The 27,277-nt window shown below is 42.7% G+C and overlaps 2 protein-coding genes across 2 annotated transcripts in view; one reads left to right on the forward strand and one right to left on the reverse strand.

Moving 5' to 3' along the window:
- On the forward strand, window positions 1-17,810 carry serinc5 (serine incorporator 5). The gene is made up of 12 exons (XM_040019594.1): window positions 1-188; window positions 7,878-8,045; window positions 10,534-10,712; window positions 10,937-11,019; window positions 11,308-11,401; window positions 12,346-12,557; window positions 13,079-13,171; window positions 14,129-14,255; window positions 14,721-14,790; window positions 14,965-15,001; window positions 15,384-15,528; window positions 16,030-17,810. Exons 1-12 carry the CDS (start codon window positions 162-164, stop codon window positions 16,172-16,174), a joined length of 1,380 nt encoding a protein of 459 aa, XP_039875528.1. The 5' UTR covers window positions 1-161; the 3' UTR covers window positions 16,175-17,810.
- Window positions 17,806-27,277, reverse strand: part of thbs4a (thrombospondin 4a) — a 12,966-nt gene continuing 3,494 nt past the window's right edge. Inside the window, exons 5-23 of the mRNA XM_040019587.1 lie at window positions 27,178-27,269; window positions 26,353-26,404; window positions 26,066-26,265; window positions 22,325-22,462; window positions 22,148-22,228; window positions 21,918-22,070; window positions 21,683-21,787; window positions 21,480-21,587; window positions 21,063-21,222; window positions 20,017-20,135; window positions 19,882-19,934; window positions 19,714-19,798; window positions 19,512-19,608; window positions 19,245-19,423; window positions 19,115-19,163; window positions 18,834-19,030; window positions 18,543-18,715; window positions 18,316-18,455; window positions 17,806-18,221 (exon numbers count right to left, since the gene is read on the reverse strand). Coding sequence (XP_039875521.1) covers window positions 18,166-18,221; window positions 18,316-18,455; window positions 18,543-18,715; window positions 18,834-19,030; window positions 19,115-19,163; window positions 19,245-19,423; window positions 19,512-19,608; window positions 19,714-19,798; window positions 19,882-19,934; window positions 20,017-20,135; window positions 21,063-21,222; window positions 21,480-21,587; window positions 21,683-21,787; window positions 21,918-22,070; window positions 22,148-22,228; window positions 22,325-22,462; window positions 26,066-26,265; window positions 26,353-26,404; window positions 27,178-27,269 — 2,237 coding nt within the window. The 3' untranslated portion in view covers window positions 17,806-18,165. The remainder of the gene's footprint in view (window positions 18,222-18,315; window positions 18,456-18,542; window positions 18,716-18,833; window positions 19,031-19,114; window positions 19,164-19,244; window positions 19,424-19,511; window positions 19,609-19,713; window positions 19,799-19,881; window positions 19,935-20,016; window positions 20,136-21,062; window positions 21,223-21,479; window positions 21,588-21,682; window positions 21,788-21,917; window positions 22,071-22,147; window positions 22,229-22,324; window positions 22,463-26,065; window positions 26,266-26,352; window positions 26,405-27,177; window positions 27,270-27,277) is intronic.

The following is a 27,277-nucleotide window of genomic DNA, read 5'->3' on the forward strand; positions in this document are numbered from 1 at the left end:
GGAGGAGAGACCAGAAGAGGAGGGGGGGGACAGGAAGGCTGGGTGGACGGAGCAGAAGCGCTTTGGTTCCCCGTGTGTCGCTGATTTTGAAGGAAAGCGGCTGAGAAATCCCCGAGCTGTCCTCACTCTGAAACGGATTTTATTTATTCTGCCCCCTCGTCATGTGTACTCCTTGTTGTATCGCGCAGGTGAGTAACAATAGCCGACCCTGACTTACTGTTGTGTGAGTGCGTGTGTGTTTGTTGCTCTTCAGCGGTTTGAAACGCTGTAACAATGAGACGTGCTCAACGTTGACCCTTCCCGTATTGTTTACTGTTTTTTGTCCTCGTCTCTCGCCGTTTACCGTCGGCTAAAGCCAGCCAGCCTCTGTCCCGAGTCTCGGTGATTCCCGTCAGCCTTATTGAGCTGCCTTTTAATGTAATAACAGCGCGAAATAATTAATTATAACCCCATTCTTCCTCCTTCTCCTCCTCCTCCTCCTCCTCATTGAGCTGACTGGATAACTTCACTGTAAAGCCGTTGGAGGACAAAGCGAAGCGAAGCAAAACTACGGGAAATGTGGCCGTTAATACAGAAATGTGTTGACGGGTACAGCCAACAACGAGCCATGTCTGTGATTAAGTGAGTGCTGTGGAGGACAGTTACACTTCTTTTTTAAGCACATCTTATTCCCCAGCTCCTAAAACACTGAAACAGATGAAGGAGCTAAAGAAGAGGCTAGCCAGCTGTGGCTCGGTCTAACTATTTACAGTTATTTACATATATAGGTGCTGAAAGGCTCTGCTGAAAAGTAAACATAGCTATATACCCAACAAAAACAATAAGTCTGTATTTGTCTTGGTTTCTTTTCTGTTTCGGCACCGTTTTAAGTGTGCTTTGTTGCTTTTTAAAGGACAGTTGTTTTGTATCTGTTATTTTTGTAATTATACATCACTAAAGCAGTATTTCTCCGTATAAAATAATCCGTTACTTTTGGGTTGCATACTGTGTGGATTGAAAGCCAACCAAAATTTTTGATTACTTTTTGATGTTTAAAGGATTGTTATTTTAAAGCAAACAAATCCCCTAAAGCCACATATGTTCTTGTTTAAATTTAGTTTGTTTTTTTGTGCCCTGTAATAACAGTAGCGTGACTGTTTGGGCTATTGATTGGTTATAATACATTTGCTTGCTTTTGCTGCTTTAAATCATTTGTGGATGTTTGATTTGTTTGCTTGCATCACTTTTATGAGAGGTGCTAGTGCCGTGAAGCTACAGAAATACTTTAAAAGGGTGGTGGTTCAGAGTCAGAGAGGTTTCCTTTCATGCTGAGCGTGTTTTCTACAGCTTACAGATTGGGCTCTGACCAGTGGGTCACCACTGCTGAGCTGATCTGGCTAGGAATTTAATTACATATGCACATCCCTAAACTGAGGGAGGTCACTTCTATTTCCTGCTCTTTTCACAGAGTGGGATTAAAGAGGAAATGAAGGGCAAAGAATAAGATCAGTTTTGTCTTGCTGTGCTGGTGGTGTGCTAATCCCTGTCACAGACACCCCGTTTACTTGCCATCTCTATTAAAGTGTATGCTTGCAATTAACTTCGTGCGTGTGAATATATTTGCCACACTTGAGGTTCAGAGTGGCACAAACTGGTGTGTGGTCTGTTCATTTCCTCCCTGGCTTGAAGGTTGAAATTAGACAAGGGTGGCTGTTGTTTGGGAGAGATCTGAAGGCAGCAGGAAGCACGACGTGGGAGCAGCTCACTTGTAATTTCTCAGTGGGATCAGGGATGTATGCCATGTTGCGATGGGGGCAAGGGCAGGTTGAAGGCTTTAGCTCAGCGTTGAGTGGAGTTCAGAGCGCTGCAAAGTGTTGGCTGAAAGTGTGGTGAGAACACTGAAATCATGTGGGTGTCTTTACGCATCACAGCCATGGAGCAGTCACCCTTACCAGGGTACAAGAGTCAAGAGGATGGAGTGTCACTTTCTGCAAACATACTGATAAAGAAGTCTTCAGGCCCTCGTTGGAGTGGTGAAAAAAAAGGGGGAAGTGGTTTGTGAAGAGCCAGCACCGCTCATTCAAACAGAGCTGACCCATCAGTAAATGGGGTCATGACACAGTAGCTGTAAAGCAGCAGCGGGGGTAGGTGATTACCTTTTAAACTCGACTTGTAAAACCAGCCTTAGTGAATTCTGCCTGCAAACATCTGGAGCACTCCTATCCAAAATACATTTCTGGCTCTGTCATATGATCAGAATTACTCTCTAACTGTGTACACATCAGAGATGTCTGCTGTTTTCAACTTCCCCTCAGGAATTTTGCTGTGGTCAGCAGCGAGCAGCAGGAACTTGTTTTCCCAAACCGGGACATGTCTAGCAGCCCTTCATCCCTTTTGTTTCCCACTGAATTGCCACAAACCAGTGTTAATGTCTCTTTCTCAACCTCCCCCTCATCACATATGTCTGTGTCTCTGTAATTTATCCTTGATTATTAGCTGGTTGTGTTTTGAAACTCACAACTGATTCTGAGAAGTGAAACGGACTCCCGTGTGAACAAAAAAAAAAAAAGTGATACCGCCTTGTACCTTGACCATCTTCCTGTTCTTGTTTAGTTTGGTTCCTTTGCTTATTTCATGACAAACACCTTCATCTGCTAGAATTTGTTCATTTTTGCTCCTCGGTGTACCACTTTTTTTTTTTTTTGTCTCTTTTGTTACTTTCTTTTCTTTTCTCTCCACCGGACTAAAGTTTCTCTGTGTTGGTTGTAGCTAGGGGGGTATATTTGCCAAGAGAGAGAGAGCAAAGACCTCCCTTTGTGTACAGGAAACAGTGGAGTGATACATTTTTGCTGTGTGTATACAGCTGCCTAGCTATATAGACAATAGTGGAGCTGTCACTCAACAGTATGAGGGAAAGGGGAGTAGATCTTGGTCTGGAAGCTTGGGCCAACTGGACATGTGAGGAAGATCCCGCATCGTCTTCTGTTGCCTTAAATTTTATTTTGTTTGCTGGTTTCCCGTAACCCGCCTGCAACACAAAGCATTGTAATTTGAGATAACAGGGTGTGTCAGAGCTAGTGGCTTCTCATGATTCAATGTGCTTTGAACAGTGGCTGCTATCATTAAGCTTTAACCAGCAAAAAGTCCCAAAGATTTTTAAAGCAGCCAGCTACAGTGTAGTCTGTAAGGATTTGTGTACCAAACTAAAATAGGGCATGGAATAAATAGTGCATAAGATGTGACGAATGAGCGAATCAACATGAGGTTTAAGCTTGCGGGGACGTTGTCGCTCCACATTGTTCCAGTCAGGATGTTTTTGCCTGTTTTCATGAGTCATTCCTGTCAGTGTGTGTGTATGTTTTTCCCAGTTTGCTGTTGGGTGTGCATCATGACACGTCTGCTGATAAACGTAAAGTCACAATCTGAAATCTATACAGCAAAACACAGATACCGAATACATTTATTCTTTTAGAAATCCAGAGTCTGCCAGATGGACTTGTTTACTCACTGTCAGGACTGGTGTCAACTGGCTCTGTATCTGAAATCCTCATTCTCCTTTGTGGTCCTTACAGTGGTATAGTGTATGACCCATTTCTCTTTGTGTTGCATAAGCGTGGCTATGTGCGGTGGGGTTTACCCCGGTGGGTTTGATTTAGGCCACCCTTTCCATTTCCTGTTTGCACGATGCTCCAGTCCTTTTCATCGTGGGCGCTTTAAGGATGAAAGGCAGCAGAGCATAAAAGAGGGGTGAAAGGAATGTAATCCTCATGAAATCAAACAGCTTACAGCCGTCGCAGATATCGTCTTTGGGTGGAATGCAAGACTGTCGCGTTTGTTATGCAAGTGTCCATCTTTAGGCCAAACTCCCTGTCAAGGAAGCTAATATTATTCAGACTTATTCAGCTTCCTTATTTTAAATGTGATTTTTTGCTAGGTGTATTCTCACCACTGTGTCCCATCCACCCCGTCTTGATGGATTCTGAGTCGGTATGTCTTTGTGTAAAAGAAAGGCAACATCGTCTTTGCCACCACCTCTAGAAAAGCTGAAGCACTGAGGGGTCAGTGACAAATAGTTAAGGACAGCTGAAGAATACAAAGGGCGAAGAGGACAAAATAAGAAGAAGAAAAGAAATGACATCACTAAATCTTCCAGTAACATGTTGGAGAGGATGAAAGGAATAGGATTAAAATAATGAAACAGAGAGTCTGGTGACACGAAAAAGAGAGACGTGAAAGTCCCACAATCACAGTGTGGTGAGGTTTTTTGTGTGGGTTGTGAGAGTCTAGGCTTAATTTAACTCTAGACCAGACTAGCGCTTTGCTAGTAGCCATGTGTCATCTTTAATGTGTCATGGTATGCCGCTCTATGGGACAGATGGGGGACTGCTGTTGATATTTAAGTAGGGCTGCAAACTGCTGATCCGCCAACCACCTGTCGATATGCTGGTGGGGCAGTGGAGGAGGTGGTGGGTGCTTCATCGAGTGGGTAGGGTCAACGCTGGTTTCCATGGATACCCTTTTGTCTCTGTGTGTGGTGGAATTCCTCGAGACGTTGCCCCTTCTCATGACACCCCCCTCTCTCTGTCAGCTCTGCAGGGTTTACCGTTGGGCCCCCGTGCTGCGTGCAGTCCGCTGGTGAAACACCCCCTAACTAATTAAATCTAAACACCCTCACAACCTAAATTGTTCTGTTTTTTTCTTGGTTACTTTCAGTCTGTTGTGGCTAATTAATCACCCATTGAGAAAGACGTGGGCGCAGCAGAGAAAGAGGAAACCGTTTATTCTCTTAAGCTGTGTGTTGAGGCCGGGAGGCACATGGTTAGATTCAAGGCTGCAAGCCCGTGTACGCATGAAAGCAGAAATAAGCACATTTGACCTTTGTGGCAGTGTTTCAAACGTCTTGATACAGTTTGCCAATACTCAAGCATTGGTAAACTGTGTACAGATGTACACCGCTGGACTGTAACTGGGAATAAACTGTGTTCCCTTTAGCTTGAAGTATTTGCCAAGTTTATTGGCTCATCCTTATTCTCATGCTTGAATAAACCAACACGGTTGGTATTTCTCCTATACTGACCTCTCTTCAATGGCTCCCAGTTAATTGAATTTAAAGTCCTCCTCCTCAGGTACAAGGTGTTGATTAATCAGGGCCCATCTTATCTTAATGACCTCATAGTACCATATCACCCCATTATGAAGTCACACACATCTTCACATCTGAAGCAGAATTTATGGTTCAGCAGAAGTAGCACGTTCATGATACACTGACAGTCCAGGGATGGCCGTCTGCTTGCAGGGAGTGCTTGCTGTCGATGAAGACATTGTATGTCTTCTATGTGGTACAACCGGTTTTAGGACACTTTTGCTTTTGTGCTGTTGTTGTTTGCCGTTTCACGTTTCTGCCAATATCAGTACCGGTACCTTTGATTCAGCAAACAACTGTATCTTTTTTCAGTGTTTAATTCATTTTGAAACGATCAATTAAAAAATCTTCCTCTTACACACTAAGTCCATACTAGTTGAAACATTTTATTATTTACTTAAAATGTTAGCCAGCATAGTGAAAAAAGGACAGATTCTCTGGCAACAACTTTTCCAACAAGCTAAATACTTGAAGAAGACGTTGATGATGCTGTCTATGTCTTACTAAAAGTTTCATCATCATTCACAGGTTAAACTTCTTTTACACTGTCGACAGACGTGCTAACGTTAGCTCCAGGTCTTCCACTGTTTGGCTTTCATTCTATCAAACACAATATATAAATACCCATAAAGCAGAAGCTTTATGGGTATTTTTGCAGAACTGAAGCTGGCATGTGATTGTTTGTTTGTTTGCTTTGGGGAATTTTTTGTACATTTTGACCACCTACAAAAGAGTCAAACAATTCAGTGTTTACATGTATACTGTAGAGAGGCAGTAAAACTAAAACGGTGCTACTTGTAGACCAGACAGTGTTGCAGAGCTGCTTTGTAACCTCAGTACATCCTAGCTATATTATACACTTACATAGGACACAAACTCCTAGAAGTAAGATAAGGCCACTGTTTTGACTAAAATACAAAGTGACGTGATCTCACTAGGATGCATTAGCATGTCTGTAGGGAAACGAAAACATATTAACCAACATAGCATCAGATAAACACTCATTTCCGGTGTTATACAGGAAGACACACTGCTTTAAAATGCAGATGCAGAAAGACGTATACATAAAAAATATTTTCATCTTTTAATTTTAAGGCAAAATATTTTAAATGTGGGCACATTGGCCTATAAGCTAATGCCATTAGACAGTGTGCAACCTTCATTGGATGTTCCAGTCCACAGAAATGGCACCGTCATTATTGCCATTTGCTTATAATTTACTGCCTTTCACCTAATGCCATAATTACAGGAGCTAATTTCATAGCTCAAGAAAGATTTTGCTCTGTCCCAAAGGAGGAGAGTGGATTAATTTAGAAATGGAAATGGTGCGTACAAGCCCTCCACCCCTGACTAAAACTGTGTTGTGGGAAGCAGTCAGGCATGCTGAGAACTTTGGTGCCACCACACCTGACTGCTCCCCACAACAAAGTTTTGCTTCTCACCATAGAAGTTTATTCTGCATGGTGAGGGGTAGGAAGCTTACAAAAGCAGGGTGGGGTGGCTACAGAAAGACCCAGTGCTGTAGAATCATAGAGCCTCTTCTTTCCTAAAGGACACAAGGCCTGCCTTTATGTAACTGTCCTCCTCCTATATGACCGCCTATCAGAAGAAACAGAGTAGGCCTCTGTGTGTGTGTGTGTGTGTGTTCAGACAACTGCCGTCACTGTCTTGTAATCCTCAAAAGTTTCTTCTGTAAAGGAAAGAGAGGGCTCTGACTGAAGCATGAATGGGGATCCTTTTTTTATGTTATTCACTGTTCAGTAGAAAACAAACTCAGTTAAGTGCTGAGTGTAAAGCATGGAAAGCTTTTTAATACAATGAAGTTTGCCCTAATACGGTTGCACAACACCACTGAAACTCATCTGCAATAGCAAACAAAACTGTTTGGTTTCCCACAGACCAGATAGATTTGAAACTGCTGATACTGCAACTAAAAGTAAAAGATTTGCAATGCATCTCATGAAGACAACTCAGGAAACCTCCTTTAACGTTCCTTGTACAGTTTATTGACTAAGAGGATTTAAGCTGAGAATTTTAGTCTTAGATCATTTTGTTATCTCTGCTGTGTGCATGTTGCATGTCAGTCTGACCTGGTCCTGTTATTCTGATAACATTTTTTTCTTTCTCATGCAATTTGCCTTAACTGAATAGAGTCTAAGGGTGGAGTGTTAAAATGTTCGTAATATGATATTTGACTTTATATCAGTTGAAGTGATGGGATTATGGGATATGATATATAACTATCAAACATTTCATACTGTGCAGATATCATGGCATGCATGTCTTTTCATCCACATGTAGTTAAATGGACTGGTTCCTGTATGGTAATTTTGTGCTCGAATTGAGTACTCTTGAGAGTTTTATACAACACATAAGCACCGTTTTCTATGTAATATTTACACAGTCCAATAAATTGATCGGAAGCAACTCTGGGTTCTTGCCCAGGAATACTTTTAGCACGCAGGTATTCCTGGGCAGTCTCCTATCCAGGTACTAACCAGGCCTGACAAGATTGGGCATGCTCAGGGTGGAGGAGACATAAGCCAATTTCACGGAATATTTTTCTACCAGTTTACTTTTATCCAGTGAAACTGCTGAGAGAGATAACTGCACTGACGCCTGGTTTTCTCAACTCCGCCACAAAACACATAACATCTGTATGAGAAGCTGCTTAAAGTTCTGAAGAGTGATAATAAAGTTGTTGTTGTTGTCCCCCTCTCTCTTCCACCTTTTCTGCCTTGTTCTCTGCATGCAGCTGGCCTGCTGCTGCGGCTCAGCGGCCTGCTCGTGCTGCTGTAAGTGCTGCCCGAAGATCAAACAATCCACAGGGACCCGAATCATGTATGCCTTGTACTTCCTGTTGGTCACCGTCCTCTGTGCTGTCATGATGTCGCCCACTGTGGAGCAAGCGCTGAAAGAGAACGTGAGTACATATATCACATCATTCTCTCAAAATGCATGCACACTCTTTGTTTTGCCAACAACCCTCCCCACCCCCAAAATGTAATTACATTATATATCAATAAAGGACTTAAGTAGGACATGCTCAGTGGATGGCATATCTAAAAAAGAAATAATAATTGAAGTAAGTTTTTTAATTACAGTAATGTAAACTATATTATAGATTATGTCTCCTGGGTCTTCAGTAGATAGAAACAGTTGAACATGGTGAATTGGTCCCCGTTCACCATTTCCCCCATATATGCTGTACAAACTGCATTATAGAGGGTCAGTGTGTTTCTCGATAGGTGTGGAGTCTTCTTTAAGATATTGTTAAATGTCCTCCTGATGGCTGTGTCCCGTGTGTGTTATTTCTGCCTTTTTTTTGTCTCTGTAAGGATTTTTTCCTGTCTTTGAAGTCTTAATTCTGTCCCTCACTTTTTGAAATGTCAACTCGCAGCCTCTGGAAAACAAAAGAATAAAAACCTCAATACTGTGACCTTTTACACAGTTTCGCCTCACTCTTTAGTCTGTACACTCTTCTCCGGCTTACTTCACACCTTTTCACCTCCTGAAAATGAAACTGAACTGAGCGGAAAGTGTAACAAGAACAAAAACATTTTGAACCAGATTTTGTCATGTGGTTGAACAATTTTGTTCACCGTCTGCTCTAAACAACAAGGCCAGCAGCCTCTATGCTAACACCGCCGATGCTAACAGGAAAAATTTAAATTTTACAGCATTGCTATGGGCAAAACAGACATCCTGCTATTTTAACAGATATGTATATCTACACAGCAGCAAGGCCACAGCTCTGAGGACACGAGTCCTGCCTGGTAGGTTTTGTTTGTTTTAAGAGCCTATCAAGCCTTTGAAGTGGAGACGATAAACTCTTTCGTGAACCTTTGCTTTCTTCTCTGAATGAACGAAATGAAAGATGACCTCCAGTGACTGTTTCTAAAAAAAAAAATCCCATTAAACTGGAATGCCACGATAACGGCTGTTGTCTGCTACAGTTATAGTTATCCTTGTCATCTGGGAGAGTCAGACTGTCAACACAGTGTGTAGATATAGTCTGGAACAAGGTCTCAGAGGTGATGTCCTGGTTCACTGATACACTGCTCGCTCGCTGACTCACATTTTATATTGATCTCAGGATAAACAGGAAATAATGATGTTTCTATCTCTGGGAAAGATGTCTTGAGCTGACTGTGTTACCATGGCACTGGCCAGGCTTGCTTGAGTCAAAGTGATATTTGTAGGTGATCTTCTTTTTTTTTTCACCAGTCTCCTTCTTCTGCGGTTTTTCTTCCTTTCTGCCAGTGTCTACAGTGCAGTAATAAAACTACTCCCTACTGTGTGTCTCTTTGTGAATGGAGCCCCTGGAAAAGACTCATCCAAGGCACAAAATGGCCTCTGATAGCCCCACACAAAGCCTACTGACTCACACACACACCCATAAACACACTGTCAGTCACACACCGAGCACAGTGGGAAGTCCCAGCTAAGAGAGCAGTCATTGTGCGTATGAGAGCGCCGGTCTTTTCTCAAGAGATTTACAGCAGTCCGAAACAGCCGGCCCCATTTCCCTCCTTAATCACAACACCATGGACATGCTAATATGGTCCTTAACCTGAGACAAAAGCTCCAAAAATGGGCTTTTTGCCTTACGTTGTGATCTGGCTCTGGACTTTGCTAACACAATGAGGTGATGACAGCTCAATCCGCCGGCATCTCACCCGTGTGTCCAACTTTCAAGGATTCTGCCAGTAATTAGTAAAGCCGAGTTAAGCAATTTATTATCCCCAAGTAAAGATTTGAAACGCTCTCAAAAAGCAGTGTTTGCCTGAAAAGCACGTTTTGTACTCGTCCCACAGCTCGTTCCGGTGAAGGGGAACGACGTATCGAGACTGGCGGTTATCGAATTCAAAGTGTGTCCCTTCTGTTGGCTCTCTGCCACAGACGCGCAGTCTTCTGTTGAATGTCACAGCAAGGTCCTTATCTTTGCTACCTTAACTCCAGTTTTGTATTACGCAGCTCACTGTAGTTCTGAAAAGTCTTTCGCAGTTTATTTTAAGAGGAATCTCCACGTTTTTCTTGCTCGTGCTGTCTGTGTTCTCCCCTCTTCCCATTTCCTCTGACTCGCTGACAAAAGGTGGTTAATTTATTCATCCATGTCCTTTGTTTGTGTACACTGACAGTTAGTTGTAAGGCCCCTTTAACAGGCTGTAGAGAGTGAAGGATGAAAGAGGGCTCCACAGAGAGAAAGAGGGGTTGTTGTTGCTGCCTGTTCTCTCTTTCTGCTCCTTTAGGGGCGTGACGCTCAGAATAGATGGACACTATTGGGCCCTTTCACCGAGGCCTCATACTAGACAAACATGAGCAGAGGTGGGTTGCTTTTCACTGACATGACATGATGATCTAATTTGAGTATTTTGGGGGTTTTGGGTTGTTTTTTCCCCCCCAATTAGATCCCCTTCTACGCTGAGTTTTGCCAGACAGTGAATGCAGGAGAAGACTGCAAAACTCTGGTTGGATACGCTGCTGTGTACAAGGTGTGCTTTGGCATGGCCTGCTTCTTCTTCTTCTTCTGTATCTTCACTTTACGGGTCAACAACAGCACGGGCTGCCGGGCAGCCGTACATAACGGGTAAGAAGAATTTGTTTAATCTTCTATCAAAAAAAGCAGCTGCATTCATAATATTGAACAAGAGTCACGAGTAAAGGCAACACGAGATTTGTTAAATTTGTTATTTTTGGATTTATTGCATTAAATATTCTGCTGTGTCTCAGTTGTCAGTAATCATTGTTTTTATGGTGTAATTTTATCTGCATTTTCCCCCTTTTTATAACATTATCACCGCCTTGATTCAGATTCTGGTTACTGAAGTTTATCGCGCTGGTGGCGTGTTGCGCTGGAGGCTTCTTCCTCCCCAATGAGTCAACATTCCTGGAAGGTAAAAGCTGAACGCTCAGCTTGAGGCTTCAATACTGTAAAGTTTTCTTTTAAAGCTTAAATAAATAAAGTGGTGCATTAGGTAACCTAACATAGAGCTGTGTAAATGTATGTAAAGTAACAAACAACTTCCTGTGTCATCTGACCTGAATAAACTTTCACAAATGTCACTGTAACTCTATCTATTTATGGAGCACAATTTCAATACTGGCACAGCTTGCCTGGCAAGTAGCTCTTGTCATCAGTTAAACAATTGTCTCTGTCTCTTTCTCTTCTCATTTTGGCTCAGTTTGGCGCTACATAGGAGCCGTTGGCGGGTTCATTTTCCTATTGATCCAGCTCATGCTGTTGGTGGAGTTTGCACACAGATGGAACGCAAACTGGTGAGAGCAACATTTCTTCTCTCATCACCTTCCTCTTCAGTCCCTGGTTCACTGTGTGAAATAAGACCACTGTAATGCTTTTTGTTTGACTTTTAAGAAATGCAGAAAGTGTGATTTGGTGGGTGGAGGGCAGGCCTGGCAGCAGGCCAGTGCTGTGTTAGATTCACAGGATGTATATGGTTTAGGACTTCCTACTTCCTACACACAAAATCCAGCAGATTGGTTTCTAAAAACTAGCACAACCTCTCAATAAAAACAGATTTTCAGATCAAGAAAAATCAGCGAGAAGGCACAAAGCTGTATTCACTTCTCCCCTTTTAGTTGAATTCTTTTATGTGCCTTTTTGTTTTTCTTAACTTAACCTACACCATTCTGTTCATATTTCATGCCTGCACAGTGTGATCGGGGTCACTTTTGTCCAAAAAGTCCCTCGTAATAAGTGTTTATAGTGAATTTTGAAATACAGATCTATTGAGAATGCAAAAACAGTTTATATGCAATTTTTACTAAATTAACACAATTCATAAACTTCCTCTACATTTTTGTTTTATTTTATTTTTCCATGTTCCCAAAATGGCTTCAGTTAACTTTTTTCAAGAGTCTAGTTGTTGTTTTCAGTTCAGTTTTGGTTAGCTATAATAACCTCGGCTCACACTCAGTGTTATTTATAATTATTAGTAATCATTCAACAACGCTTAACACTCAGATCACAAAAACTCTGCATATTGGGGCATGAGTGTATGTGAAGAGCCCTTTATGTTGTTTTACTCGTCCCCACTTACACTTTGTCACCACTGACCCATTATAAAGTACTCACAGACAGTTTCATGAGTCCCTAAAACCAACACTGACCCACACAGGTAGAACTAAAATTGAGTCAAAGGTGACCTGGAAAAGCATGTGATTTTTTTCCTCTCTTAGCTTTTCGCTCTTTCTGTTTGCAGGTATTCAGGAGTGAAGTATAACCGCCTGTGGTACGCAGCACTGGCCTTTGTGACTCTGGTTCTGTTCAGCGTTGGAGTCGGAGCCGTAATCTTCATGGGTATTTTCTACACTCACCCCGAGGCTTGTCTACTCAATAAGATTTTTCTGGGCATCAACGGCAGCCTCTGCCTCGTCGTCTCCCTGCTGGCCATCTCCCCGTTCATACAGAAACGTAAGGACCTGTTCTACCAGGCACAGCATCGAATTTTACTCAGTTAAATTAAAATACACAAATTTGCATTTCAGGTGGGGCTAATAGTTGTATAGCCTAGAAGTTTCATGTGGCAAGATGTTTGTAATACAATACATGATTGTGGCTCAAGAGTTGGGAGTTCGCCTTGTAATCGGAAGGTTGCTGGTTCGAGCCCCGGCTTGGACAGTCTCGGTCGTTCTGTCCTTGGGCGAGACACTTCACCCGTCGCCTACTGGTGGTGGTCAGAGGGCCCGGTGGCGCCAGTGTCCGGCAGCCTTGCCTCTGTCAGTGCTCCCCAGGGTGGCTGTGGCTACAATGTAGCTTGCCATCACCAGTGTGTGAATGGGTGGATGACTGAATGTGTAAAGTGCTTTGGGGTCCTTAGGGACTAGTAAAGCGCTATACAAATACAGGCCATTTACCATTTTTACTTAATAATAATAAGTTCTTATAGTATTATTAATATTTGAATGAAAATTCCCACATTTGTGTCCCTGTAGTGCAGCCCAACTCAGGACTTTTGCAGCCAGGAGTCATCACGGTCTATGTCATGTACCTCACCTTCTCAGCCTTTTCCAGCAAGCCAAAAGAAAGTGAGTATGCACAATAATGCATCTTCACATTGGTGATCACATTATTGGGTGTCAGCTTAAAAACTGATTATTTATGTTAAGTCACAGGTTAGGCTTTGACAAAGTTAGCATTTGCAAAGCTCTTATGAACACCTTCTCATGTTCAATACACCCATCCATCCTTCCATGGAGAGCTGTTTGCCTAATGTACAGTCATTTAACTTTGTTTACAGCAGAATTTGAGGTTTTTTCCCTTAAGTATGGCAGCAATTAACCATGAACAGGAAAAGAGATTCCCACAAGCACATATGCACATGCTGTGAAATGGAAACTGTGCAGCCTAGCAAGAGCAAAGTTGTTCACAAAGCCCACCACCTTTTTTTCTTTCAGTGAACTTTGCAAATGCAGTTTTTTTTTGTTTTTGTAGTGACTGTTTTACAGATCTTAATTTTTACAGCATGAAATGATGTTCATAAATAAAAAAAAATGCATCAGGAAAAGCGATAAAGGCTTAACTCAAAGTTTAGGTGAGAGTTTTAGAGGGGGTACCGGTAGTGATTATGTGACCACAAATTAAACTATATAGATGTTTGTGAATTTGCAGTTTAATATATAATGGATAATCTACACTGAGATAAATATGTGCAAAAAAGTTCTTGTAAATGTTTGGACATGTTAGGACACAAAGTAAATGTCAGGACATGCCTCCTACTCATAACAGTTAGCCTACATACTGTTAGAAAGGCGGTTGTTTTTGGACCAACTTTCCATTTTTCCTTCTTTTTTTTCCTTTTCATTGCTGCTAACATGGTGCCAGAACGCACACACACAAGCACAAGCATAGGCTGCATTTTTCACAATATCCTTATTCCCTATAATACTCCAATTCCAAAGAACTCCATCAAACAGTTGTACTCCCTGCTATTTCTTTCAACTCTTCAATCATCTGTCTCTGTCTGCATATTTCTGTCTGTCTAGTGGTGGTAATCGATGGTGTGAACACTACCGTATGTGTGTTCCCCTTCAACTCTGGGACAGAAAGCGACAAAAAGATTGTCACTGGACTGGGAACCGTCATCCTGTTTGGCTGTGTCCTTTACTCTTGGTAAGACATACACAATTCCTGCCTCTCTTTTTTGCTAACGAGCACAGATGCACATTTTCTCTTTAATACTTGTTTGTTATTTCATTGATTTGATCATATAGAGATATTACAGTCCAAACCTTTTAATAGCACTTCTGCTACAGGTGATGTGGAATATAATTTACTTCATGGTAAGCTGTGGGGACACAGACAGGCTAGTTTGGATTGGCTGTGACTCTGAAGAGGCAGCACGTGATTGGCTATGGCTGAGCAAGACAAGAACTATGACTCTTTGCTTTTGTTCACATATGTTTTCCATCAAGTGGAGGCATCCTGTCTCTTGTGGCCATTCCCCGAATAGAAGGAAATTGGACTCTGCAGCAATCTCAAACTGCAAATTACTGGGGGGAATGCAGAGTGACGGAATTACAGTCTTGCTTCCTTTCATCTCTCTCTTTTCTTTCTCTTTGTCCACTCTACCTCTAGCTTGACGTCCACCACTCGACGAAGCTCAGCAGCGCTCAGAGTGTGTAGGAACACTGAGCCGGAGACAGAGGTAAATGCACAGCCTCACCGTGTGTGGGTTAATTAAATGTGCAGACTGGTTAAATACATACCTACCAGGCATTAGATGCCCTTAGTAAATGGAACAAATTAAGCCCAGGATACACATCTCTCATATATTTAATCCCAGCTCAGTGGTAACCTGAATGTTTCCTTTACCTTACAGAGAGCTCGCTGCTGTTTCTGCTTTGGAGATGACACAGGTGAGGAAAGTCAAATAATCCCTCCTCCTTCTCCAGCATCTTTCTTTCTTTGCCTGGCAGCAGCCTCTCTTTGGCCTGTCTGTCTGTACACGTATAGACTCAGCCATGGTGTTTGCACACACACGGGGTATTGCTATTCCTCAGCCAGACTGAGTACGGTGAGAAAACATTGGTCAGCAAGCGTAGATGATGTCACTGTTACTAGGTTAGTATTACACTGTAAAACAAGATCGGGGTAAGTGGGATTGTGGGCAGGCTAACACTGCCACCTGCTGGAAATAAAGTTGCAGTGTTGAGAAACGGCCACGAGAAAAGTACCACCCTTTTAACTGACATTTTTACACATTAAATGTGTCCCTGACCCAACTGCACTGCTTTTCAGAAGAATACGATGAGGAGAAGACGGGTTCAGGCCAGAATGTGGTGTATGATGAGAGAGAGGGAACCATCTACAGCTACGCCTTCTTTCACTTTGTCTTCTTCCTTGGCTCCCTCTATGTCATGATGACCGCCACCAACTGGTTTCAGTAAGTGATTCCCATACATACTAACCTCAAAACAGACATCTTCACACATTTAGCAACATAATTACTGAACTGAAGTGTTTCTGTAGATGTTTCTGTCACTTTGACAACAGACCTCTGAAAAATATTGGAATCAAAGCTTCACTTTGGCACTGAAACATTTCTTATGTCTGCTATGTGTCTGTTTGGTTTCCTTTTTCTGCTGCATATCTTTATTTGACTGGGCTTTTTGAGGGGTGGTTTTTTTTAGATTTGCAAAGCTGTCCTCTTTATTAATCTCTGAAGAGGATGCACTTAGTATATTCATCTGTTTATTCTGTCCGTTTTGGTCTCGTGGCCTTCATCAAAGCATCAGTGCTCTCTTTTTGCCTTTTTATTTTAGTGCACTGAGTCCTCAGGTTTTTGTGTTTACACTGCCTTTAATGCACCTCATCAGCTCTGTCTTGAAGAGAGGAACCAGAGTGTGCGTGTTTGCTCAGTTCTCTTACCGCGTGTCTCTTGCAGCTACGACGACCACAAGATTGAGAAGCTTTTGGACGGGAGCTGGTCAGTGTTCTGGGTCAAGATGGCCTCCTGTTGGGTGTGTCTCATCCTCTACATGTGGACCCTCGTCGCCCCCATCGTCTGCCCAAAGCGCTTTATGGCCTAGTTATAACATCACTTGTGGTCTGGATGTGGCCGGGTGGATGCTTACACTCTGGGCCGAGAGACTACCACAGACCTCCCTTACCTTGAAACACAACCCTACACTACCCTCAGTGTTTGAAATGGAGGATTATCTGTTGCCTTTTATTTTATATGCTAGTGTTTACTTTGTTTTACAATGTTAAGCTGTTAATACCTTGATGGTGATTTTTTGTATTATTATTATTTCTTTTAGCACCACTGACACGCAAAGTTTTCTATGGCTTACAGGTTTGAAACTAGATGAAGAATCATGGGATTTGAGTTACATTGGGAATCATTCAACCCCTAAAGATGACTTCAGACCTGAAAGTGTGTTTCTTTATGTGTCTCTCTTGCTTTCACGCTCACCCAGGCATTTTAGTTCTGTACAGTCAGATCACAAAGTTGTATCAAGGTTTTGGGACATATTTATTTCAAGTTTAAGATGTTACAGAAGATATTGTATTTATTTAAATGTGTCTTAAGGAATCAAAAAAGGAATACGGTGTGAACTGAATTAGATTTGTCCCTGACTCTGTTGAACTCATCTCTCAGGCTCGTGTTTAAGCTGTACATGTTGACGCTTTGTTATATTGTGCCCTTTTGTAGAGGTTTTCTATGCAACAGCTCTTTTTAATATTAGACACTCTGTGTTGTGAAGTTTCCACTTAGATTCAAAGCAAAATGTTTAAGGTTTTAATATGTCAGTGCTCCCTTTGAGCCAGATCTTTTCTTAGGAAAATTTCATGTCATTGAAAGGTTTCCAGTCATCGTCGCTGTTGTACACGGCAGCACTCTTAAAAAAATCAACCTGACTAACGCAAGAGTGACGTTAGCGGAGCGCCACCTCTCTCAAAGAGCTGCAGTGACACAGATGAGAAACATTTGCCAAAGGTAGATGTCAGAAAACCAGAAAATACTTAGTTTACTCATTTCTTTACTAATCTGTTACAGAGAAACATCTCACTGAAAGCATTATATATTTGCATGCATACATAGACACTTAAACCAGCTGTTTTCTGTACAGTTATAAGTGCTTTCTGCCTCGTCTTTGTTACATGCGTCCATTTTATCATTGTGGTCAGAATAAAGTAGCACGACCGCTTTTATCAGCAAGTTATTCAACACTGGATGTTGAGTTTACTGCCGAATTTACATACATACCTGTTTCAGAGGGTCTCCTGTGTTTATTATGTAACTGTTTTTTTTATTGTATAAAAATACAAGATATATTACACAAGCAAATGCGTTTTTGTATCTAATTCCTTCAGTTCTTGCTTTTTCTTTTGTCTAATTGGATTCCTAACATGTTTTTTTTTTTTCAGTTTTTTTTATAATTTCTACGTACATTTTGGAAAACCATCCAAGATGTGTGGAAGCTTTTTGTTTGAATTTTTTTGCTTTATATAACTTTTTTCCCCTGCCTTTTAATTATTGGTATGAATGTAGACATTTTGTGGTGCTGAGCAACTTTGATATATTAAAAAAATGAATCAAAAGATCCACTGTGAAGGCTGTATACTACCACAGAAACATCTTGTATGCTTGAAATAAATCGAAGTAGGTGCCATGGAGTTTGCATTGCTCGCACTCTTTCAATAAAACATCCATTGATACAACACAGGGTGTCTTTATTTATTAACTGTAATAATGGGAACATGCTTTGAATTTTGCAAAATGCTATGTATTTTATTGTACTTAAGATGTACAGGGCATTCATAAACTGGATAACTGAAGGCGATATTTCAGAGATATAAACAAAAACTGCAAAGTGAATGCACTGTTTCAGTTACATTGCATTTAAGTATATAATGCCCAATGTTTTGCTTTCCTAAAACTTCAAAATGCAATCCCTAAAACTGCCCATGATGTTTCCTCTGACATTAATCTGACTTTAGTTCTCTGCTCAGAGCACCGCCGCTCTGCCCCTTTAATCTATGTTTACAGCAGGGCTTAAGTTGTTTCTCCTATGTCTTACTGCTCTTCATTCTGTGCTCTGAGCACATCCTGGTAGTCACCAGGTATAGTGTCTGTGGAAAAAGCAAACAAAGAGAAAAATCAAATGAGCATACCTACATCTCACATGGATGACTCGACTGTCTTCCGATGCTTGCAGATGCTTACCGTTGCACCGGTACTTCAAATTGGACCAGATGATGTTTTCCTGAGAGAAGCAGAACACGCCCAGGCGCCCGCCTCTCATACTGGTGTCAATGATCACACCAGTGTCCGCCACCAGATTTGAACCCTCAAAGAAGCGAGCCCTAGTTCCATACACAAAGTGAAACTACTGAGTCAGTTCACACAGAGCGAACGTGGACGTGTCCGTGACGAGGTGTATGTGTTTGTACCTGATGTATCCAACCTGCGGTCTGTGCTGGAGGAACCAGCGGTAGGAAACCTTGTCTTTCCAGCCGACGTTCCTGGGATCCTTCCACAGTAGACGCACCTGGTCAACGGTGTGTCCTGTGTGCCAAAGGGAGTTCCTCAGATATTCACCAGGACCTGTCTTTGATTTCACCACCTGGAGATTAAAAAACAAAGATCAGACATAAATTCATCAAACCAAATCTTTACTGATATATACTCTTTTAAACGGTACATTGGAGGTCTTTATGGTGGAAAGTGTTAATCCTCAACACCTTGAGCTGTATTCCCGGCTCAGCAACGGCTCTGAAGGGCGCGGCCTGCCAGTAGGTTTGTTCTGTTTGTTTCCACATCACTACGTAGAAGGAAGAGGAGTCCTGGTAGCCAAAAATGAAGCCAGCGTAGTCGTCATCTGTCACTGTGTTCACGTGGAAAGTTCCCTCAAAGTCAACGCCACTGAAAGCTGTGTAGCCTGCAAATTGAACACGAAACGCAGATCAGCGCTGATTAAGTTTAGGTAAGGGAATTATGAATGGGTGTGTGATAGTATACTTACCTACAGCAAGCCCAGGGTCAGAGTTCATGGTCTGCACTATCTCCATGCCCTGTCAGGAAAAAATTTGTGTGAAGCTGAAGAAAAACTGTTATCGATGTCTCTGAAACTGAGGTGATGTTATCATTTTTACCTGGTTGAGAACTACCCAGTTGGGGTCGATCTGAGACTCCCCCTCTGGGTCCAGCACCACGGTTTGATAGGCTCTGAAGTCGGTCAGGGTGATCTCAGCGTTCTCTGGGCAGTGATCAATTCTGTCGATGACGTTGTCTTTGTCAAAGTCTCCTTCGCACACGTCTCCGCGTCTGTTGTCTGAAATACAGCGACGCCGCTTAGAAAACAGTAATTCGCGCTGCGCTCGCTCCTGCAAATCCAAGCACAACACAGAAAAGCTACTAACTATCAGAGTCCTTTTGGTCTGGATTGGCAACTAGTCTGCAGTTGTCGTCTTCGTCCAGTATGCCGTCGTTATCGTCGTCATCGTCACATGCATCTCCCTAACAAGAAAAAAAAAAACACAACAAATTGGTGGATAATTGAGGACTATATAGGATGAACTGCTGCTGGATTGAATGAATGAAACTGAAAGAAGAGATAAACACCATTCCATCTTTGTCCGTGTCCACCTGATCGGAGTTGATGACTGTGGGACAATTATCCTTTGTGTTCTGGTGGCCGTCACCGTCACTGACAAAGACGAGGTAGGGAAAATCAAAGGTCTGACAGATGTTTGTAGACTTTTACGCCATAGATCATGATGTGGGCTTTACCTGTCTATATTATCATCACAGGTATCTCCTACAAGGTCATCATCTGAGTCAGACTGAGGGTAGACAAAACAAACACTGGTGGTCAGATGTGTCACAGCTGATGAATCGGTTTCATGCCCTTGTGTGGTTTGTTACCTGGTTGGGGTTGGCCATATTAGGACAGCTGTCACAGGCGTCTCCCACCCCATCACTGTCTCTGTCTCTCTGGTCTAGGTTGGGGACTCGTGGGCAGTTGTCGAGAATATTTTTCAAGCCTGAGGACAGAAAGTATCAGGATATGTGTAAAACAAAACAAAACAAAACAAAAGAACATTGACAGAATGCAGACTTCAGCACAGTCAAACACATCAACAGATGGCAGTGTTTGTTTAAGACGAAGGTGAAATAGTTTCCAGTGGCCTTCGATGCCTGGCGGAGGCCGACTGTGGAAAAATGCTTTTAGTGAGGAGACAGACATGACCAAGCACTCAGCAATCCAGCCTTGGAGTTAAAGACCAAACCAAACGATCAAGAGGCTCGGAGCACTGCCAAACTGAGCAAAAAGCGTCCACCAAACAGAGTCTAAACATGCAACATGCGTAAATGCCTGCATGTGGGAACACAGTGCTAATAAACTGTGTTTCCAGTGGCGCAAATGAAAGGTCACCTGAAAGGCCAATCAAATGAGGTATGTGAGAAAGGTTTTTGAAAACAGGCTTACAATTCCAGTTGGAACATTTTTACATTCAACACTGGTTTTTTTTGTTTGTTTTTTTAAAATTACACAAAAGTTGTTTTTCAAAAAGTGACCTAACTGGTAGAGGATGTGGATTAGAAACAGACCAGGAGGATGTTTTGGAAAGATAAAGCACAGGTCAGTCCAGTTGAAGCAACAAAAATGTCTCTGTCTGCATCCTGTCTGGACACGCTGATCCAGACATGCTGTGTAACATGATAACCTTTAAAAAGGTTCAATTACTTTTTCATTTTTGTTTGTTTTCACATTATGTCCCCCAATTAGTCATGGTTAATTTATGCAATAAAGTCACTAACAGTCAGTCTTTTACACTTTTTACTATGATGACCACTCAACCTATTTGCAGAAGTGATTTCATTGACACTCGGTGATGCAAAGGAAAACAAAATTAAGTGAGTAAAACAGTTATTGTGTGTTAAGTAGATAATAACAGACGCGCACGCACCGTCTCCATCCATGTCATTGTCGCAGTCATCCCCCAGACCGTCTCTGTCTGTATCTCTCTGTGAAGGATTTTCGACTGTTCTGCAGTTGTCACAGGCGTCGCCATGGACATCCTTATCGCTGTTCCTCTGGTCCACATTAGGAACCAGCCAGCAGTTATCCTGGGTTAGAAAAATGAAGACCGATTAGATTGAATTGGATTAGCTAGTTGTTTTTAGTTCTGGTGGATAACTTATGTTACGTCAACACTCCTGGCTGGAGTATGTTTCTCCCATCACTTTTTTACTGTTTAAATTTTCATTTCATTTCATGGTCAATGGAATATATCGGCTAATATATCTGTCATGCTTTAAAAAAATTAAATAAATAAAGTCAAAGTTCACTGCATGCCAGACATGCAGAGGCTGAAGTCACCCACGTCTACGTTAATAATGCCATCGCTGTCTGCATCATCATCACAGGCGTCACCCAGCCCGTCCCTGTCTGCATCCTCTTGGCCAGAGTTTGGCACAAACACACAGTTATCCTGGAAAACGAATAGGAAAACACAAGCAGCACAATTTTTTTTAACACTGGGATGAACTGAATGTGAGAGAAGGTGGGGTGTGTTGAAAGTAGTACCTGGATACAGTTGTTGTCTCTGCACCGAAGCTTATTATCAGGGTATGCATCAATATCTGTGTCCTTTCCACACACATAGCCATTGCCAGCCCAACCAACCCCACACTGACATACACACACACGCAAAAAAGAGGGTCGGGGTGGGTGGTGATGACATTTTCAATACACTGTTTAGAGTGACACAACAATAAATTTATTCATATTCATATTTATGTTTCTGTTCACAAAGTCTTACCATACAGCTAATGCTGCCGTCTCTTTCCACAACACACTCGGCATTGATGTCGCAGGGGTTTGGTTGACCGTTGGGGCAAAGTCTGGTACCATGGCAGCCTGTATTCTGGTCACCTGTGAAGCCAGCTTTACATTCTCCACAGCGGAAGGAACCCTGTGCAGAGTTCAGAGTCAGAAATGTGAAAAAACAATACACTGAAAGCATGCACCATGCAGATCCCGTGTTCTTACAGCTGTGTTGTAGCAGTGTGAGTTGGCAGTGCAACCTCCATTCTCAGGCGGGCCCAGACATTCATCTATGTCTTCACACACCTGAGAGAAAGTGTGCATAAAGTACACGAAATAAAAGTTTTTGTAAGCAGTGAATCAAACAGAATTACTCTTATGTAGTGCATTATTTTGTTTTACCTGTTTGTGAGTCTTAGCATATGAAACTCCTACTCCATTTAACTCTGGTCCAGTGTATCCTCGGGGGCATTTCTCACAGCGGAAGCCAGGAGCAGTGTTTACGCACCGAACACCAGGAAAGCATGGATTAAACTGGCACTGAAACACAAACACACACACACACATATATATACACACACAACACTACATACACACACACACACATACAAATATATTATTTTATATATAATATATAATACTATATATAATATATATATAATATAACACACACACACACACCACACACATATAACTATATATATATATATATATATATAATAAATATGTATATATATATCTTCACCCTGACCTGTCTTATTTGGCTCAGCAGAACTAAAATATATATCCTGCTGCTTTTACACACACACTCACATAACGGTCAGCGATTCTCTGCGCAATCAACCTCTCATATGTTTAAGCTTGCTGCGGGAGATTTCACTTCTCATGTTTGCATAGTAAGCTAACGATTGATAAGACGATGTCAGAGGAATTGGTGCGCAAATTATCATCACTCACCAATCAGTACTGTCGCTCTCTATACACAGTTCGCCCGATTGCAAAGTGAAAGCAAAAAACAAGCGCAAATTCAAACGCGATTTCAATATGTCACATATTGACAGTGGCTCACCGATGCCAATGACATAATTACCCAGCTACATTTCCGAAAGAATGCAAAAGCATTGACATATTTTTTTCCTTCCTACAATAGCTCGACGGGCAGGGCAGAGATAGATTTTGGTAGCCCGACTGAAAAAATCGCTAGCCCCGGGACGTCTGGGCTAGCGATATTGCGAGCCCTGTATCTGATTGAGGAATCACTCATCTTTGGAAAAGAGAGTTTATTACAGAGAAATGGCTCTTTCCAAAATAAAAGCTATACTATACGCTTCTTCTGGGCTATATTCTCAGCAGCATATTGTAGCGGGTCAGGGCTGTTCGGGGTTCTGTTTGTACAGTTATGTTTTGTTTATGTTGCCATAGTGACGGGTGACGCCCTCTCGCTGCGACGGTGTGTCCTTCCGGGGTCAGAGGGCGCCATGTGTTTTGTTGTTGTTGTTGCTGTGCGGTTGCTGCGCTGAGCAGTTAGCTAGCGGCAGTGTTCTTCTGCAGATGTCAATAAACGGCTGTGCTCCCTGGCTAGCTCACGGGAAGCAAGACCAAACGACACCTCCGTCTCCTCCTTGTCTGAGCTCGCCACATTGGTGTCAGAAGTGGGATGATGGTGGCACCCCATGTTCTGACCCGAGTGACTTTTCCCCCGCAGGTCGTGACCGGCCAGTGCGCCAAAAGAAGGCACCTGGACATTTGCAAAGTGAAAGCAAAAAACAAGCGCAAATTCAAACGCGATTTCAATATGTCACATATTGACAGTGGCTCACCGATGCCAATGACATAATTACCCAGCTACATATCCGAAAGAATGCAAAAGCATTGACATATATTTTTCCTTCCTATGATAGCCCGACGGGCAGGGCAGAGATAGATTTTGGTAGCCCGACTGGAAAAATCCCTAGCTCCGGGACGTCGGGCTAGCGATTTTGCAAGCCCTGTGTTACAGGCATGGCCCTTTAAGGATGAAGCCTGATGGGAAATGTATTCGGGATGTGTGTAGCGGGACTGCCTGGTGTGTGTGTGTGTGTGTGTGTGTGTGAAGAGAGAGAGCGGAGAAGGGGAAAAAGTAACGGTTAGCTACAGAAGAGACGAAAAGAAAAGAAATAAAAGGAATACAATAACTCCATCGACAGCCAGAGGTGTGTCGGCGATGCTCGCTGTGAGTAAACTGTTTCAGCCCACTGTACGCGGTGTTCGTGCCTTAGAGAAGAAATAAAGTTCGGTGAAGCAGTTTCCTACGCCTCCTTCGATCTTTTTGCTAGCGGAGTTGACCTGTATAGTAAGCTGTTGCCGGCTACGAGTCAGTTACGGAACCTTCAAGTAACTGCCAGAGGTTTCCTTACTACGGTTCGGGGCCGCGGATCGGGCGCGGTAACACCTGTATCTGATTGAGGAATCACTCATCTTTGGAAAAGAGAGTTTATTACAGAGAAATGGCTCTTTCCAAAATAAAAGCTATACTATACGCTTCTTCTGGGCTATATTCTCAGCAGCATATTGTAGCGGGTCAGGGCTGTTCGGGGTTCTGTTTGTACAGTTATGTTTTGTTTATGTTGCCATAGTGACGGGTGACGCCCTCTCGCTGCGACGGTGTGTCCTTCCGGGGTCAGAGGGCGCCCTGTGTGTTGTTGTTGTTGCTGTGCGGTTGCCGCGCTGAGCAGTTAGCTAGCGGCAGTGTTCTTCTGCAGATGTCAATAAACGGCTGTGCTCCCTGGCTAGCTCACGGGAAGCAAGACCAAACGACACCTCCGTCTCCTCGTTGTCTGAGCTCGCCACATTGGTGTCAGAAGTGGGATGATGGTGGCACCCCATGTTCTGACCCGAGTAACTTTTCCCCCGCCAGTCGTGACCAGCCGGTGCGCCAAAAGAAGGCACCTGGACATTTGCAGGACTTTGTGTGGGGCAATGGGGTCGTCGGGGACGACTGACCCCTTAGGTGGGGGGCTATGTAGCGGGTCAGGGCTGTTCGGGGTTCTGTTTGTACAGTTATGTTTTGTTTATGTTGCCATAGTGACGGGTGACGCCCTCTCGCTGCGACGGTGTGTCCTTCCGGGGTCAGAGGGCGCCCTGTGTGTTGTTGTTGTTGCTGTGCGGTTGCCGCGCTGAGCAGTTAGCTAGCGGCAGTGTTCTTCTGCAGATGTCAATAAACGGCTGTGCTCCCTGGCTAGCTCACGGGAAGCAAGACCAAACGACACCTCCGTCTCCTCCTTGTCTGAGCTCGCCACAATATTAAACATATCAGGTCCCCATAAGGAGAATCATATGCTAACGGCTGTCTAAATGACTCGGGTAAAGTTTGTAGCATGCATGCTTGTTGTTTTTGTCTTCCACTTGTCTTTGCACTAGGATGATGTCGGAGTAAATGTGCAGTCATATTCGTTGTGTTCCCACTAGTGCTGTCAGCGTTAATCTCGTTGAAATGACGTTAACGCCACAACACGGCAAATCTCCATTAACGAGCTACCCCTGCGTGGGGCTAGACGGCCAACACGTTAACGAGCTAACTGCGCTAACATACTAGTTCCCACCCATGTAATTGAGCTTTGCGTGGCACATCCAACATACTGTTTTACTTTAGTCCATGACGCGCTTACCTTCAGGGTCATATGTCACATGAAAACCAAAATAATTCCAAACGCCAGATCTGAATGAGGGTGGGGGAGGTTCAATTTGCCATGTTGCAAGGAGAGCTTAACTTCTGTCTCGCTAGCTTGCCCTGCGCTCTTCCTTCTGACTATGCTATCTGTGTTGAACGCCTAGTGGATCTGCGCTTGACAGTGCAGCCTAGGCGGAGTAGTCGAACGCAGATTCACTGAGCGCTCAACACAGACAGGATCGTCAGAAGGAAACTTGATAAAATAAATTACAAATTTTGTATTGTTCGATACATATGCGTACCAAACCGAAAGCACTGTATCGAACGGTTCAATATCGATACGAGTATCGTTGCACCCCTAATATATATATATATATATATATATATATATATATATATATATATATATATATATATATATATACACACACACACACACACACACACACACACATGTATAGTGCTACTTGGACTCAGTGGTACTCAATTCATACCTCATCTACATCATCACAATACACTCCATCTCCTGTAAATCCATCAGGACAGGGGGAACACTGGAAAGACCCCGATGGGGAACGGACACACATGTCCTGTCTGAAACAGGTCCCAAGTGGGCACGGAGCCGGGGGGTCAGGCATGACAAAGTTCTGAGGCGTTGGAACAGGATGTTTGTTTGGATCGCCATTAATTCTGTCTGGAGCACACAGGCAAAGATAAAGGTTAAAAGGTCCCTTTAGTGTCTAAATACTGTAAATTAGTACATTGTTTCTGTATTGCTTACCACAGCTCAGACACTCTGTGATGATATTCCTCAGATGATGTGTCTCCTTAATCTTAGGCACAAAGACACAGAGTGTAAAACTGTTAATAAACTGTGAGCTTGGGTATTAGTGTCATCACTTTACAGCTTATCAAAGGAGGCAAACCAGATTTTTACCTTTCAATAACTTGTAAAAATACAACTGAGGCTTGATAAGGTTTTAAATGTGTTTCCGCCAAGATAAGTGTTTCCTTACATAATCATTTCTCTCTGTAATGTGATAATAGTCTGTTATCACCTCTGGCTCTCAGTTTCATGTCTTATCGCCTAATAAATCCCTTGCTTTAGATGGTAATCTGAAACCATGCACTTCTATCTGCTGCTACGTTGAATGTGTGATTTTTGCTTTTACTCAGCTGTCTGATGCAAAGGGTTACACAAATCCTTGAAACAAGACACCTTCAGACAAAAGCAGCAGGTTTTCACAGTCTGGATTCTCACATTTCACAGCAAAAAGCTGATGTTACAATGCAAAACCAATTCTGTTGTGAATATGCCCCCGTCTTTTATTTTAAATGCAGCCTATTTTACCAAACAACCTAGGAAGTCTCTTCTCTACCAGCATCCCCCAGGCATTTCATTTTATCTCAGCATCAAAGTGCATTCAGAAAAACATCCATAAAAGCAATAAACAACATCATCATTATAGATCTGCTTATTGAAGCTCTGTGTTAAAAATGCTCGGATGCCCTTTCATTTTATTTTTTTTCTGTATTTAGCCCCTGAATCCATCCAAGTAGCTATCCATGAGAGAGAGACACAAGACCAGCATGCAGAAAAGGTTACCTGCTGGTTGAGCAGCTCCTTCATCTCAGATAACATGCTCTTCAGCTCTGTTATGGTGGCCTGATCTTGCATCATCCTGCCACCTTGCAGAGCTGTGCAG

The sequence above is a fragment of the Simochromis diagramma genome, unplaced genomic scaffold (genome assembly GCF_900408965.1).
Source record: "Simochromis diagramma unplaced genomic scaffold, fSimDia1.1 OVJJ01000822.1, whole genome shotgun sequence".
Lineage (NCBI taxonomy): Eukaryota > Metazoa > Chordata > Actinopteri > Cichliformes > Cichlidae > Simochromis > Simochromis diagramma.

What these genes read in the sequence shown, in the direction of transcription:
- serinc5 (XM_040019594.1), top strand. Translation starts at nt 162, where the DNA reads ATGTGTACTCCTTGTTGTATCGCGCAG. An exon ending in AGCAAGCGCTGAAAGAGAAC is followed by an intron (nt 8,046 to 10,533) that starts GTGAGTACATAT and finishes CCCCCCAATTAG; the next exon opens with ATCCCCTTCTACGCTGAGTT. An exon ending in ACCGCCACCAACTGGTTTCA is followed by an intron (nt 15,529 to 16,029) that starts GTAAGTGATTCC and finishes TGTCTCTTGCAG; the next exon opens with CTACGACGACCACAAGATTG.